The following is a 16,702-nucleotide window of genomic DNA, read 5'->3' as shown; positions in this document are numbered from 1 at the left end:
GTTTTCAGTGTGAATGGCTTTGACTCAATAAAACTGCAATCTATCTTGCCAGGAAAAGCATTTCATACTTCACAGACATGCTGCTGGTCACTAAAAAAGCAGCGGTGTGTTATTTACCTGATAATTGAGAAAGTTGAAGCATTTAAAATGATAGCCAAACCCTTTTACTATTCAAAAACAGGGGCTGAGCAAAAATTGTAACAAAAGACATTAACATTTTAACCAAAAACCTGGTAAAAGAACAATTAAAACAAGTGTTGCTACAAGAGATATCACTGCTTCCCCTGCGAGTTCTGAGCTGAACCAGCCATTCAGCAACAGGCTGTGCTGTAAATGGGGGCCTTGGTGACGTTTGTTTATCCACTGGAATACAGGATTTGGAATCTCAATAAAATTGAAGGGCCGAGAGATTTTACTTGTCCTGTGATAGAGTATAATGGAGCTCCCTTTCAATACACAGAGGTATGTCTCATTTGCAGACTAAATGGACAGTGAAACAAAAAGAGTTTCCAGAGGCAGACAGTCAGCCTTAAAGTTTTTTTTTTCCTTCTCATACTGTGGGCTGCTAGCAATCAAGATAAAGAGTGAACCCATCTGGAGAATGTCTGGGTTAGTTAGACCTCCCCTCTGTTAAAGGGGTTGGAGCTAACAAACTAATTCCATTCATCTGGCCACTTCCTCTCGCTATTTAGATCTCAAAACGTGCAGTTTTGAAAGAAACACATTTTACAGAAATGTTGTTCCCATTATAAAACATGCTATCTGGTACTACTCTAGGTTAAAGAAAGTCCTCAGTTTGCTTGCCTTGTTTTTTTGTTGTTTTCAATCCCTTAGCAGTGTCTTCTGCATTATTTTACTGCCTGCAACAGGAATGAAAGTGTTGAAGGTGAGGCGCAAGACCACTGCAAAGCAGAGATTTTCTGTAACTTCGTGTATTAGCAGACATCATATTTTAAAAGATGTTTGTTTCTTCCAGAACTGCACATTCGAGACGTGGAAATGGAACAGCGTGACAGATAAGATGTATGGAGTTATTTTGTGAGCTACCACCACCTTAATTTAAATCAGAGACCAGTGAGGGTTTCAATTAGCAGACAGGGCTAATGCATCACCTTGAAGGGGCTTTGCACCCCAAAGAGACTTTTCATGTCCGCTAGCAATTTGTTATTGTTTAATGTTATCTGGAACTTTAAATTTTAAATTGTCTAAAATTGTATGACCTTAATTGATAGGGAGAGAATTCACGGTGTGGAAACCCGGCTATATGAAAAAACTATATATAAACTATATGAACATAATTTTGATCTTTTATTTAACATCATGTAATCAAAGAAACTACAGAATTTATTGCAAAAGTCTACCTGATGAATTTCAGTACAGTATTTCATGTTAGATTATAAAATTCTTAATTAGTCATTTGGCAGATGCCTTTATCCAAAGCGACTTGCAGAGCCTAGGAGCGAACAGCAACAATGTCTCATCCAAAGGATGGAGCACAAGGAGGTTAAGTGACTTGCTCAGGGTCACACACAGTGAGTCAGTGGCTGAGCCGGGATCTGAACCTGGAGCCTCCTGGTACCAAGCCCTTTAACCACTGGACCACCAAGCCTCTTAATGTCACATTTTTCTGCTCTTCGTTAAGTATATGGAAAACTACAAAGCAGTATGTAAGTAACTCAATATTTTAACATAACATTATTCAGCAGGTTTAATTCAACTTTATGAAGCAAAATGAGTTCATTCTACAGGGGGATGCAAAACTTTTGGCCTGAGCTGTAGCTTGAAATTGCAATCATTATGTGTGGTTCTTACTGCAATGGCTCAGATGTGGTGCTCTTTCATTTTGTACTGTGTTCAGGTGCTTTGATCTGAGTTTAGGAGCTACTCTTCTTTTCTAGCTCACTGCCATGGGCATGTGTAATGTAGGCTGGATCAGCCAAGTGTCATTAAAGACTAAGAGCTAGCTCCTAATCTCTAAACACAAGAGTAGCTCCTGAACTCAGTTCACACAAAACATCTACAAGTAAAACAGCCCATTATTTGAGTGCTTGAAATAACTCGGGATCATTTCAAACATCAGAAAATAAAGAAACAATAAAAAAGTATATGTATGAAAATTTAATACATGTCTGTTTCCTTTTGTGCAAAAAATCCCATGGGGTCCAATGTCCTTTACAGATTTATGCAATCTTATTTCATATTTTTAGTTTTTTTTTCCATTATTGTTTGGGATGCTTTGCTTTTTCATGCTTGTGTGTTGCAATTATTATTTATTTCTTAACAGACACCCTTATCCAGGACGACTTACAATTGTTACAAGATATCACATTATTTTTTTACATACATTTACATTATTATTAGTATTTTTTTAAAACATACAATTACCCATTTATACAGTTGGGTTTTTACTGGAGCAATCTAGGTACAGTACCTTGCTCAAGGGTACAGCAGCAGTGTCCCCCACCTGGGATTGAACCCACGACCCTCTGGTCAGGAGTCCAGAGCCCTAACCACTACTCCACACTGCTGCCCATTTCCAGCTTGTTCTTACAGCCCTCCACCCTGTTTCCTCAGGACACTATAGATACATTGCAATTCTTTCACATGCAGCCTCTAGCTATCAGATATTCCTTTATAGGGAGCTGGTTACTAGACACTGCGATCTCAATGTAAACGCCTGTGTTTGATTTCGCTGCACAGGACCTTAGTGAATTCTGTGAACTCCTGCTGGTACGTTTCTCACTGCTGCAGCACCCTGCCCTCCACAGATAAGTGAAGCTCGACAGGGCTGCGCTCAGCCTGCTGAAAGACTGGCTCCTCCGGCACTCAGCTTGAATATACTGAAGTCTTGAGACTGAGGGCTGTGTCTTTGTCCACAGGGCTCGCTGTGAAAGGAGAGGCTGACAGCGCTGGAGGATGAAAAGCTCCGGTTTTCATTAAGAGCCACTCACCAAGTTTAAACATGATCAAGACAGAAAGTGAAATAAAGTCTTCCTTTATTAAAGAGCAAGTAACTTCTTTTTGTTGACTGTTTCCTTGGTTCAGTTTGCAATCATACCGAGTGGTTCTTATTTCAGTTCCTGTCTCTTGATATTTAAGATTATTTACCCGGACTGCAGCAGCTGCTCTTCTGTGCTAGTTGCCTGTCTTAGAGATACGTGACAGAGGCTAGATCAGTCAAAGGGTTGTGCCAGTGTATTGCTATCAAAACAGAAGGAAACTTGGTCCAAAGTGGCGGCTCTTACTACTATAAAGATACATGGTTACATAGTATCTGTGGCAGGCAACTCAACAGCAGCTCCATTCTTTGAAGCTCCACTAGAGTGCAAATGTATCACAGCTGCCCATTGCTCTACACCTTGGAAAGACATGCAATTCATTAAAAATAGTAAGAGAAAAGGAACTCGTAGCCACACATAGTAAAATGCATGAGACTTTTTAGAAGTTGTTTAAGATGCCTTATTAAAGCACAAAGAGGTCTACCATTTTCACACAAGTGCCTATTGTTTCTATATCACTGATTACATATTTCAAACTATTAAAACGGGCAACACTGTGCTGAAATACACTTTGTTTACATGTTTACTTCGCTGGTCCCATTTTTTAAAACTCGAAGACCCCAGTATTTCACTTCCAGCTCAGTGACAGATCCAGTATTTCACTTCCAGCTCAGTGACAGATCCAGTATTTCACTTCCAGCTCAGTGACAGATTCTACTGCTTACTGCCAACGTGATTCACATGCAACATGTGCTTCAGATACAGTCTCTTCTTTCATTGTTCATTTGTTTGTGCATCACTATGTAAACTGTGTGTCCCCTATAGGAATGTAATGCACAGTGTGTGTGTGTCCCTGCACCAGGACTGTGCAACACACTTATACACTGTAAAAGGAAAGACACGCTCGCTATCTATTCACTGCTATCAATACTAAAAATACACTTTTCTACTAGGCACATTTCTTAATGAGAGCAAGCATTTACTCTGCCAAAGAGGCACATCATTTGAAATTGGCAGGAGCTGCTAAATTTAGAACGCTTGCCTTTCCTAAAGTGGATGAATTGGCAAGAAATGTAATCATAAACAAAAGCAGCCTTGATTCCCTTTGACAGGAGAGGAGCTGCCTTGCATTCCTAAATGAGCTCACTGCATTATATAATGATGTGAATATATCTGGGGGCTGAATCCATTAAATCACACCTGTGGGCTTTGATCGATTAAAAATAACTGATCGATGAATCTTGTCTACCCGAGTACGGTATCAAAAAACGGTGTGTGAAAAAGAAATCTTGAAAAATGTCAAAGGGTAAAATGTCAAAGGGTACTTCTGAAGACCTTGGCAAAAGGGCAACTGGAAGACCTCCCCGATATTTCACAAGACCTCAGAATGAAGAGAAAAACACTTGCAACATTTGCTCCAGTGCTTTATTTTCACAGTAATGCTATGATAGTATCACCTTAGTTGCAAGTACGTTTATTACAAAATGGTATTCAACGTATTTCTTTTAAAGAGTATCAGAAAATGAACAGCTATGGGGCTCCCGAGTGGCGCATCCAGTAAAGGTGCTCTGCATGGAGTGCAGGATGCGCCCTATAGCCTGGAGATTGCTGGTTCGAGTCCAGGTTATGCCATCGGCGGGAGTTCCCAGGGGGAGGCGCACAATTGGCCGAGCGCCGACCGGGTGGGGAGGGCTTAGGTCGGCAGGGTAATCCGCGGTTTACTGCACACCAGCGACTCCTGTGGCCGACAGGGCGTCTGCAGCTCTGCTGTAGAAGCCACTCAGATCTGTGTTGTCCTCTGGCACTATGGGTCTGGTGGTTGGTGGGACACGTTTTGGAGGATGCGTGTGTCTGCTGCCGTTTCCCCGAGTCTGCATGGGATTTGCAGCGGTGAGCCAGGATAAAAATAATAATTGGGCATTCCAAATTGGGGAGAAAACCGGGGTAAAAATCATTGCCGACGACTAAATTTATAAAAAAAAGAAAGAAAATTAACAGCTATATCATACTTTCTCTTCCGCTAACCTAAACAAAATAGCACTCAGTAAGTTACCTCCGTTAGTCTGAAACTTGAACGCTTACGGTATACCAAAAACAGCAATGGCATTTAAAAAAATATTTGAAATGACTCACTTTGGCTAATAACTTTCAATGCAATTTCATAGCACTAGCAAACAGGTGTGATGAATCAGTTAACAGAGCGAATGATTCATCGCTCAATAGAAAATGTCAAGATTAAAACCCCTAACACTGTGGTGGTGGATTGCATGCTTTCACCTTCTCTCGACCTGCCTGGAGTTTCTATATTGTGAAGAAAGCTTCTTTGGTGGCATTTAAAAAAAACAAAAACAACAAAAAAACATTGTGCTGCACGATGCATACAGTATCCCACTCCCCCCTGGGTTCCAATCACTCCCAGATCCCAAGTGAAAAGATGTTCATCCTCATGAACACTGGGTTAGAGAAGCTGAGAGGTTCTGTCACCCAAAGAGTGAAACGAGAAGACACTCCCCAGAGACAGGTCACTTCTATATATAGTATTATATTGTTAGAAATCATATTTTAATTAAAAAAAAGAATACAGTACTTTGAATCGTTATCCATGTCAGCTGGCTGTCTACCGTGCAGGAGACAACATTTATGATGAAATAGGATATTCTGGAATGTTCTGAAATCTGCCATTTTCATTAATTCATTAATTATGCTACAGAATGTTCTAACCAAGCTAACCAAAGTTCTCTAGACACTTATATGCAGATGCCTCCACTATATCACCCATCACTTCAAAAAGCTCAAAAATCAGGAGAATTTTAAGGTCAAACTAAAGGAAACTAAAACAAGTAGACACATTTTATGGCATTGAAGAAGGTGCTAGCTGAAATGTTTGTGTACTTGACTTAGCTTCTTATAGTTGCCCTCTAGCCTGTTGGTGTGCAGTGTACTCACAGGTGTGCAAGGAGAAGTGTTTGCGCTCTGCAGATGGTGGGGCTGCCCTGAATGAAGACAAGAGCTCTGATTCTCCCAGGAGGTGCTGGATGGAGTGCAGCTGGAAGCTGGGATCAGACAGCAGGACTGCAGCGGCACGAGCTACCCTGCAGAGACATGAGAGGAGGAACACAGTCATTAGCACTGCTACCCTGCACAGAGACATGAGAGGAGGAACACAGTCATTAGCACAGCTACCCTGCACAGAGACACGAGAGGAGGAACACAGTCATTAGCACTGCTACCCTGCACAGAGACATGAGAGGAGGCACACAGTCATTAGCACAGCTACCCTGCACAGAGACATGAGAGGAGGCACACAGTCATTAGCACAGCTACCCTGCAGAGACACGAGAGGAGGAACACAGTCATTAGCACTGCTACCCTGCACAGAGACATGAGAGGAGGCACACAGTCATTAGCACAGCTACACTGCACAGAGACATGAGAGGAGGCACACAGTCATTAGCACAGCTACCCTGCACAGAGACACGAGAGGAGGCACACAGTCATTAGCACAGCTACCCTGCACAGAGACACGAGAGGAGGCACACAGTCATTAGCACAGCTACCCTGCACAGAGACACGAGAGGAGGCACACAGTCATTAGCACAGCTGCCCTGCACAGAGACACGAGAGGAGGCACACAGTCATTAGCACAGCTACCCTGCAAAGAGACATGAGAGGAGACACACAGTCATTAGCACACCATTACAGACCTTCCCTATACAGAAAACAAAAATATTTTAGAAAGCTTCACTTTAGGAAGCTACTCAGGAAGTTAGTTTAAGAGCTCCTTCATAGTTGTTTCTTGCTCGTTCAGTAACATTTGCAGTGCAAGCATTTTATGAATATAACCCTAAACAGTTTACTGTTTAAATTACTGGCTACATTTTCAATAAAAAAGTAGTCTTTTTGTGTTTTAATATTTAATATTCAGTCATATTTTACTTTGGATTTATTTAACATTTTTCAAAAAATGACCATATACGTATTAAATGTATTGCTTTAAAATACTGTACATCAAGATACTAGAAATGATCAAACTTTAATAAAAAAAAAAATCTAAACCATAGGTTCCTTACACTGCACATTTTCACATTTGTTCACTGTTGAAAGGTTTCAACTTTTACTAAAGGAATAACATACAAGACATTATACTAATGAGAGACCCGAAATGATTTTCAGTGCGATATACTGTACAGTGTCAAAAAAAGCATTCAGCTACCCATGCTGGTTTGTGGTGCTGGCCGTTGGATCCCCCCTGCTGGTTTGTGGTGCTGGCCGTTGGATCCCCCCTGCTGGTTTGTGGTGCTGGGCGTTGGGACACCCCTACTGGTTTGTGGTGCTGGGCGTTGGGGCACCCCTGCTGGTTTGTGGTGCTGGGCGTTGGATCACCTCTGTTGGTTTGTGGTGCTGGGCGTTGGACCTCCCCTGCTGGTTTGTGGTGCCGGGCGTTGGGGCACTCCTGCTGGTTTGTGGTGCCGGGCACTGGGGCACCTCTGCTGGTTTGTGGTGCTGGGCACTGGGGCACCTCTGCTGGTTTGTGGTGCTGGCCGTTGGGGCACTCCTGCTTGTTTGTGGTGCTGGGCACTGGGGCACCTCTGCTGGTTTGTGGTGCTGGGCACTGCGGCACCTCTGCTGGTTTGTGGTGCTGGGCACTGCGGCACCTCTGCTGGTTTGTGGTGCTGGCCGTTGGGGCACTCCTGCTGGTTTGTGGTGCTGGCCGTTAGACCTCCCCTGCTGGTTTGTGGAGCTGGCCGTTGGGGCACTCCTGCTGGTTTGTGGTGCTGGCCGTTGGGGCACTCCTGCTGGTTTGTGGTGCTTGGCGTTGGGACACCCCTACTGGTTTGTGGTGCTGGGCGTTGGGACACCCCTGCTGGTTTGTGGTGCTGGCCGTTGGGGCACCCCTGCTGGTTTGTGGTGCTGGCCGTTGGGGCACTCCTGCTGGTTTGTGGTGCTGGCCGTTGGGGCACTCCTGCTGGTTTGTGGTGCTGGCCGTTGGGGCACTCCTGCTGGTTTGTGGTGCTGGCCGTTGGGGCATTTGTTGCTCATTTTCTCCCACTCAAACCACTTGTATAATAAATATCTTGGAATCCCTGAATACATAAGCTTCCCCTCTTCAAAGACTTTAAGTAGCAAGCTGTCACACAACAGCAGTACATTCAGTTTATTACAATGTAAAATGACATGTGTTCTTCTGTTACCCCCATTCCATGAGATACCTTGAATGTTCTACCCGAGTTCCATCACAATTGAATAAGCTGTTCTATAAAATATGCAAGTGCAACATAGATCTGTCTGTACAGACTGATGGACAGGTAACTTGTTATACCCTCAGATTGTGATACTCTTCATACCGTACATACAGGCACCTCCACTGTGCATCAGGGGTCTCTAGTGCACTTTCAGGATGCTTTCAAAGTGCAGTTTACAGCCTGTGTAATCGCTGGGCTGTATACTCAAGTTATTGATCTTTCAGAGCTGCTTTTAAATACACAGTAATAAAACGAAGCACTCACTAACTAACCGTGGCAGCTGCTGCATGCTGGAGAATTCAAACAAGCACATTCTCTACATGCCTCCTAGTTAGAAGGAAAATACACAAAATCCAACACTCTGTAGACTCTGATGTTCCAGGTCGCTGGTTTAACACGTTCACCTGCCTGCTGACTGTGAGCCTGGGAAGCATTTAGACAAGAAACCTCTTCATACATCTTTTCACAAGTAAACAAAACAAAGGAGGTGGTTGGTTTCCATAATTAGCTAAATGTCAGATCTGCATGCCACAGTCAATGAGAACGTGCTCTCTGCTCCTCACAAGTTGCCCATTCATTTCCCCATATTGCCCCAGATGCTGGCTTTATTAAAGGAGTGGGGGTTATTTAAGGTGCTATTGACGGATCAGTTCCGGTTGAAGAGAGAGCAGTCCGGGGCACCTCAATTATTCAGGGGTATTATTATTATTATTATTTATTTCTTAGCAGACGCCCTTATCCAGGGCGACTTACAATTGTTACAAATTGTCACATTATTTTTACATACAATTACCCATTTATACAGTTGGGTTTTTACTGGAGCAATCTAGGTAAAGTACCTTGCTCAAGGATACAGTAGCAGTGTCCTCCACCTGGGATTGAACCCACAACCCTCCAGTCAAGAGTCCAAAGCCCTAACCACTACTCCACACTGCTGAAACAGAAAGGGCTCTATGATTCTGTAACAGGTTTCTTTAGCACTACTGAACAGTCCAGTCTGTTTAGCATGTCAGTGAAAGGGCTCAACTTGTTTAGACCTGGTGCTGGATCCTTCAGGTCCTCCCTTATTAAAGTGTATCCTGGTAAAAGCACAGCAAAGTGTAACCAGGCAGAGTAGATGCATGGTAAAGCACAGAGAGGTGTAGTGCAGCATATTAAACATGGTAAACTATGGGAAATGCACAGTATAACCAATGTAAAATTACGGTGCAGATTTACTGTGGGCAACTTTTTGGTACCATGGTAAAGAGCTATTAAACAAAAACGAAAAGTTCATTCACAAAACTGATGCTTTTGCCCATCATTGCGCTTTCATCTGAACCCGAGTTTCAGCAGCAGAGGCCAAACCAGTGACAAAACACGAAGGGAGGAGGAACGTGCTAATTATATCACTCACTGCCATCCCATTTAAAAAACTCAAAACCAGACAAAACACTTTACAAAATAAAATCAATTCCCAGAATAATGAAAGGTGTTCTTTCACCTAGAGGTTTTACATAAATACACAGTATAATTGTCCCAAAGACTACAAATAGTGGTACCAAAACACTCAAATAGAAACATACAGCTTAGAAATGTCATAATAGCAGTAATGTGTGTGTCCTGCATCCAACCCCCCCCCCCCCCCTCCACTACCCTGAATGAAATCACTTCAGTAAAACAGAAAAAAATAATTACATGTATTTAATTACATGTATGTAGTTAGCTCCCAAAACTGACTGCTTTGAATAAAGTCAATACTACGTTTAGACACAAAACTTTGGATCACAAGCAATTATGCATTTTCCTGCAAATGGAGATTGCTAAATTTGATCCAAATTTTTATAATTTCAAAATTGTGAATAAAGTTTGAGCTACTTTTTTAAAATCACCTATTATTCCCTCCCTTAAACAAACTGCTGCTTGTGGCAAGCATGTAAAGTGGGAGGAAGCTTACGTACCTACAACTAAACTACCTGTGGGGAATGTAAACCATCTGGGCTGGCAACAAGGGCTGCCTTTTATGGAAGAATACAGTAAACCATCTCCTAGGAATTGTATTTTAGCATCAAAGCGAAGATGGCGGGACTGTGCCTTCGCAAGGGAAGGAAGGAGTTAATACCCCGAGTCTGTTTAATGAATTTCCTGAAAAGGACACACTCTTTTAAAAAGATTTTCAGATCTCCAGGGGCCAGTTTTTCAATACTTTGGTAATCGGATTTCCGTATTTGCTCAGGATTATATTGTGAAATTGGGTTTATCAAAACATTAAAATGTGATCGGGATTACTGTGATACGGATTTCGTTTTGGTAATTCCATCGCACTTTTAACACGATTAAATGTTGTAATTGGGTTTTTCAGAATTTAAAGAGATCAGGATTACTTTATGCAAAATATCAGGATCATTTTGATCCTACTGTGACGGTGGATTTCACTTTTCATAGAACATAGATATTTTGTTTGACTTGATAGAAAACACACACTATATGTCCAATAGAGTATTAATACACGTTTCACATATTTATTTCAGTTTGGTATCCATGCTGGCAAATTAACAATGTGTGTCTGAGTGCCGCATTTAGTGGTTTAGCTTTTATCAAGATCAACAGCTTTGTTTTCAGTTTATTTACATGATGCCCAACACGTGAGCGTGTGCTGTGTAGAAATAAAGATGTAGGAAAATGACACATCTGTAATGTGAAATGTCGATGGAGGATCCTACTGAAAGTGCTTCTTTACAATGGCATCCCTCATGCCCCTCCAGCAGGTCCACCCTGTCTTTACAATGGTATCCCTCACTGCCCCCCAGCAGGTCCACCCTGTCTTTACAATGGCATCCCTCACTGCCCCCCCAGCAGGTCCACCCTGTCTTTACAATGGCATCCCTCACTGCCCCCCAGCAGGTCCACCCTGTCTTTACAATGGCATCCCTCACTGCCCCCCCAGCAGGTCCACCCTGTCTTTACAATGGCATCCCTCATGCCCCTCCAGCAGGTCCACCCTGTCTTTACAATGGCATTCCTCATTCCCCTCCAGCAGGTCCACCCTGTCTTTACAATGGCATCCCTCATGCCCCTCCAGCAGGTCCACCCTGTCTTTACAATGGCATCCCTCACTGCCCCTCCAGCAGGTCCACCCTGTCTTTACAATGGCATCCCTCACTGCCCCTCCAGCAGGTCCACCCTGTCTTTACAATGGCATCCCTCATGCCCCTCCAGCAGGTCCACCCTGTCTTTACAATGGCATCCCTCACTGCCCCTCCAGCAGGTCCACCCTGTCTTTACAATGGCATCCCTCACTGCCCCTCCAGCAGGTCCACCCTGTCTTTACAATGGCATCCCTCACTGCCCCTCCAGCAGGTGCACCCTGTCTTTACAATGGCATCCCTCACTGCCCCTCCAGCAGGTCCACCCTGTCTTTACAATGGCATCCCTCATGCCCCTCAGAATTTGTTATCCTCTGTTTTGTAACAAAGATTACTTTTATCTGGATCGTTTTGATCCGGTTTTTCAGAAAATGTCACTGCTGGACTACATTTATTAAGATTACATACAATTATGATTACTAAATCCTTTTTTTTTTTTTTTTTAAAGTAATCTCGAGCACAAAATATAGGATTACACAATTCGGATCAGTTTGATCGAGATTACAAGTTTTGATAAACGACTCCAGCACTGTCACTATCCTTCCCCCTACTAACGAGCACCATTCTAAACACTCCACTCTCCGCTCCCCAGTATTCCCATGTCGTCAGTACAGGCAGCTGCCAAGCGAAGCAGAAAAACAAAGATGACAGTGTAAATATCTGCAGGAGACGGCGGTGTGGATTGAGACATGAGCTCGGGCAAAATTACTCAAGGAAAGAACAGGCAGCTCGCGGGCATGCTGGGAAGCAAGGAAACATTACAGACGTGTCACCTGAGTCACTGACTGTAATTGATTAGCAGGTGCCTAGCACATAGGAGCAGGACTTTATTACACTTGGGCGCTCACCCCAAACTGTCGACAAGCCCTTTCTGTACCGAGTGGAAGAATGACGCACAATGAGGAGGCAGGCTTGTGAATGAGCGCCAGGCTGTGTGAGAGCAGTCACCCCACTTTGAACCTGCAGCCAGAGCAGCACTGTATTGTGCCTTAGGAAAACCATTGGAAGCTATATTGACTGGCAACTTCAGAGAACAGGTATAAGTTACATTTATGGTTACATTGTTACATTTCCATTTGGATGTTTCCCACTGATGTTGAAATAATGATTTTAAATATATTTAAAACATATATTTAAATATATATTATCACTGGCATCACTTTCAATTACATACAAGTTTAGTTTCCTTCCGCACAACTGGATACTGTCATAGGCACACTAAGAATATATGATTATATTTAACAGCAAACATTGCTAATGAATTAACACATTAAAAATAGCTTGTGGTGTTGTATTAATTCCTGACACTTCAGTTGATGTTGATTTTGCCAACTGTCCCCTGGCTATTGTTTGACATTTTTCAGCAGCACATGTTTGTGCCTATCCGATGCTCAATATCACACAGGGATGGGAATAGGACACAGATGGAATAAGCTTGTGAATTCCACAGTCTATCTATCCAAGTCCACATGGGTCTAATACCGCCCACAGCAAAACATGGAATGGCACTCAGCACAATCACTTGCATTTCAATTTTTGTGAGAAGATGCAAGAAACTGATAGGAAAGCAGAAAACAACTCCCTACCAACACACACTACTGGGAGCTGTCCCTTAGCCATGGTGCTGAAACAACACTTTCCTGCTACACTGTACACCCATGAACAAGGAGCTGTTCCTAACCATGGTGCTGAACACCCACCAGACAAGGAGCTGTCCCTAACCATGGTGCTGAAACACGTCCCTGCTACACTGTACACACAGATGGGCAACTTTGAGGTAGCAGAGGGCCACAAAATCCACTTAACCACTTTGGCAGGCCACACATTTTTTTGAGGCTACACATTGCCTAACTGAAAAATGTTTGCTACAATACAGCATGTTAAAAGAACAATAAACCGTGTATTACACAGTGTAAAACTGAAGTGTGCTTAAATATAAAAGCCCTATAATACAACCTTTAAATACAAAACAAAAAATACCTGAAAGTCCATGTCAGTTGTATTTTTTTTATAGTGCTCTACATTTGAAAGATATGGCTGTGGTGTGTTTATAAAAGCTACAGATTGGAAAGGGTCAAGACATAGGAAAGCAGACATTAAAAAGGAAAATATTTTGTTCACGTACCTTTTAATGAACACGAGGAATCTAATTTATACAAAAATGCTCACAGAGAAATGAGAAATTATGATGAGAGGTATTTGTTGTGAACTTTCAAAAGCAGCCACTCTGTGTTTTTGATTGTGGTGAACTCTTGTCAAATAATGAGTTGATGCCATCACATTTTCAGTGAGAAAACTGGTTGCAATGGGGTAGGTCTCTGTTTTACAACAGCTGTTTAAGATTGCACAGTTACTGGTACACCTGGTGGTCCCTGCTTGAAACACTGGTACTAGAGCTGAAAAGGTTGAAAACCGCTGCTCTCGTGTACCAGGTGTACATAAAGGGTAGATACTATTTTGAGCTCTATTGAGGCTGCAGGGATACAACGTGAATCTAAGGAAGAAGAATACATTAAGAAAGCGCTAGTATTTCACTCCCATACCACGTTGCTCTTTAAAGCCTTTGTATAAATAAGGCTTTATTTTGTTCACAGTTATGATGGATTTCACGATTTCTGAAGTGACTGGATGTATGGGTGCGTCTACACCACTCACGAGCGATGCCAGCGTCTACACCTGAACAGAACTCTGTTCTATGTCTCCCACACATTGCAGCAATCTTGACACAGCTCAAAACACAAATGCACGTGGAACACGGGTGAGGAGAAATTGATTCTTGATGTGCAGTGGTATCCTCTGCTCCATGATTGCTCAGTAAGTGCATTAAAAGGGCAATGCCTGGCAGAACATTGCAGGCATTATTGGTGTGTCTGGTGAGTGCATTTAATGTATCTATAACAATGAAATTCAATTACTTTCAATTTATCACTCAGCTGTGAGCTGGGATAGAACTAGTGCCACATCTGCGAAAGGAGTACGGAGTGTGTTTTATGTTGTAGTGGGTGAGGGGCTGCATTCTGCAGCAGTTACAAATGTCCTATCCAATTATGCAAGCTGAATAAACATTGGTATTGTAAGAAGAATATATTACAGTGAAGCAAACCAGATCGTACATGTAAACGTCTCCAGTTCAAAATCATAAAATTATAAGCAACACAATTTAATGGAACAAGCTGCTATTCTAGATGCATTGCTGTAGCAGATGGAATGCAAATACAATGTAAGTCTATTGTCATGCCTCTGAACTGCTGAGCTGAAGCCTTTTTAAGCACTCCACATGCACAGAAGCGTCCCGTGCAGAACTGCCTTTGGAGTGCCGTTACATTTCATGATGCAGCGCAACATTAATGTGGATGAGACTGCATGTGTGCACGGAAAAGACTTTGAATACATATTGAATAAACAACATTGCACACATCCCACTGTAGAGACACTACAGCTGCCCTTTTTGGCATGCGTATCTTTGACAGTGGTTAAACTTTTAGGACACATTTTAAATACTTAAACTTTTAACATCGCCAAACCACCACAGCAACCCCCAGAAGAAAAACAAATCACCATTCAGAGTCATAAAGTATTCATTGTTTTTTTAAGATGCGTCACGATTCACAAAGCAATTTTAAACATAGATATTGTTTGAAAGATGACTGGGGTAAAATATACCCTCTTAAACTACAAGCAGAAATATACTGCACAAGCAGCACACAAGACACAATGAAGATAAATCAGGACTGCAACAAGCTTCTCATCCCTTACTGAAATGAACACGCTCTCTGAGAAGAGCAGACTGCTCATTAATGCACATAAACAATGAGTCGATAAACGGAGGACTAAGAAATGAACAACAAGCATGTCAGCGATACTAAATCAGAGCCACCAGTAAGATGAAAGTTGATCCCCACCCATGAACCATGAAAGACAAACAGGTGCCTCCATTTCCCAGCGCACTCTGATCCTCTCAATGCACTTTACAAACAGGTGCCTCCATTTCCCAGTGCTCTCTGATCCTCTCAATGCACTTTACAAACAGGTGCCTCCATTTCCCAGTGCTCTCTGATCCTCTCAATGCACTGGTTTTATAACTAACTTTCTTTTGAATACATAACTTCTTGTTACCTTATAGAAAAAGTGGAGCGCTCCTGTATTAAATGACATAGAAACAATTCACCTTGCCCAAGGTAACCAAGAAGGCCCTGTTTTTCAGCACATCTCCACTGAATCTGGTAGGAATTGTGTTTGTTTAATGGCTCATTAGAGAGACATCCCCCTTCTGTCCTCATTGTGTCTTTCAAACTGTTCACAACCTGGTTTCCACTCTCGCTGCGAGCAGATACGTGTACCAGTTGTGAAGGACACCAGGAAATATGATTCCATTCTCTCAGACAGCCAAGAGGAAGTAGAGAGGAGTGAGAGTGGAAATCTGGGGCATTTACAACACATTCACGGATCTGAACAGCAATATTAAGAGCTCCCTGCACGAACCTCTTGTCAGTCTGTGCTGTAACAATAAGAAAGCTAGTATTGGTGTAAAACATCAAGCCAAGGCAGAGTGGGTCAGTCTCGAGTCAGCGAACACTCAATAATGCTTCTGTGTTTTAGTATCGTTTTAGTGTCTTTCTATTTTAAACAACTGAATTTGATTTCAAGAACCTTGGTCTCAAGTGCAACCCGAGGAGTTGCTACTAAAGCAAAAGGTTTTGACAAACATTCTCTGACATTCTTCTTAACTAACAGATTCTTCTTCTTAGATTCACTTTGTATCATGTTATGTTTCCGCCATTACTTCCCAGTGACTTTCTTAAACTGAGAAGTTTAAAGCACCCATGTCCTTACCAGAGCTCTCAGAATCATGTCTGACGTCAGACTGTATCTGTTAACCTGCCCCTGCAACACTGCCTCCAGTGGATGTAGGAAATACATCCATAGCACATGCTACATAAAACAAACAAGGGTGAATATGGAGTTAAAGGGTGACTGTATCAAAGATAACATTCTTTATAAATGTCTGATTTAAAAAAAAAAATACATCATGTTTGTATTCCTGTTCCAAATGGTTTTGAAAGATAAAGAGATGTGAAAGATTAAGAAGTCATTAAACGGCTCGCTTCAGGGATCCACCACAGGCAAATCAGTGATTTATAATCAGGGGGCTGATCTTCACTTTAACACTTTCAGCACTACGAAGCTACCACCCCCTAATTTCAGAGCTGGAAAAGAAAACATGGTCACTGATATGAAAATTAGTATATTTTATATGTTTGAGTGGAGTTCTCTTTCCTGTACTGCTAGAGCGCTCTGCAGTGTTGAGTGGAGTTCTCTTTCCTTTACCACTAGA

General features: G+C 42.4%; 1 protein-coding gene across 1 annotated transcript in view; it reads right to left on the bottom strand.

Moving 5' to 3' along the window:
- Nucleotides 1–16,702, bottom strand: part of LOC117412228 (E3 ubiquitin-protein ligase RNF123-like) — a 174,431-nt gene that overhangs the window by 44,332 nt on the left and 113,397 nt on the right. The window contains exon 36 of the mRNA XM_058988900.1: nucleotides 5,946–6,091. Coding sequence (XP_058844883.1) covers nucleotides 5,946–6,091 — 146 coding nt within the window. The remainder of the gene's footprint in view (nucleotides 1–5,945; nucleotides 6,092–16,702) is intronic.

Source organism: Acipenser ruthenus, chromosome 16 (assembly GCF_902713425.1).
Source record: "Acipenser ruthenus chromosome 16, fAciRut3.2 maternal haplotype, whole genome shotgun sequence".
NCBI lineage: Eukaryota > Metazoa > Chordata > Actinopteri > Acipenseriformes > Acipenseridae > Acipenser > Acipenser ruthenus.
This window is presented reverse-complemented; position numbering and strand designations above follow the sequence as displayed.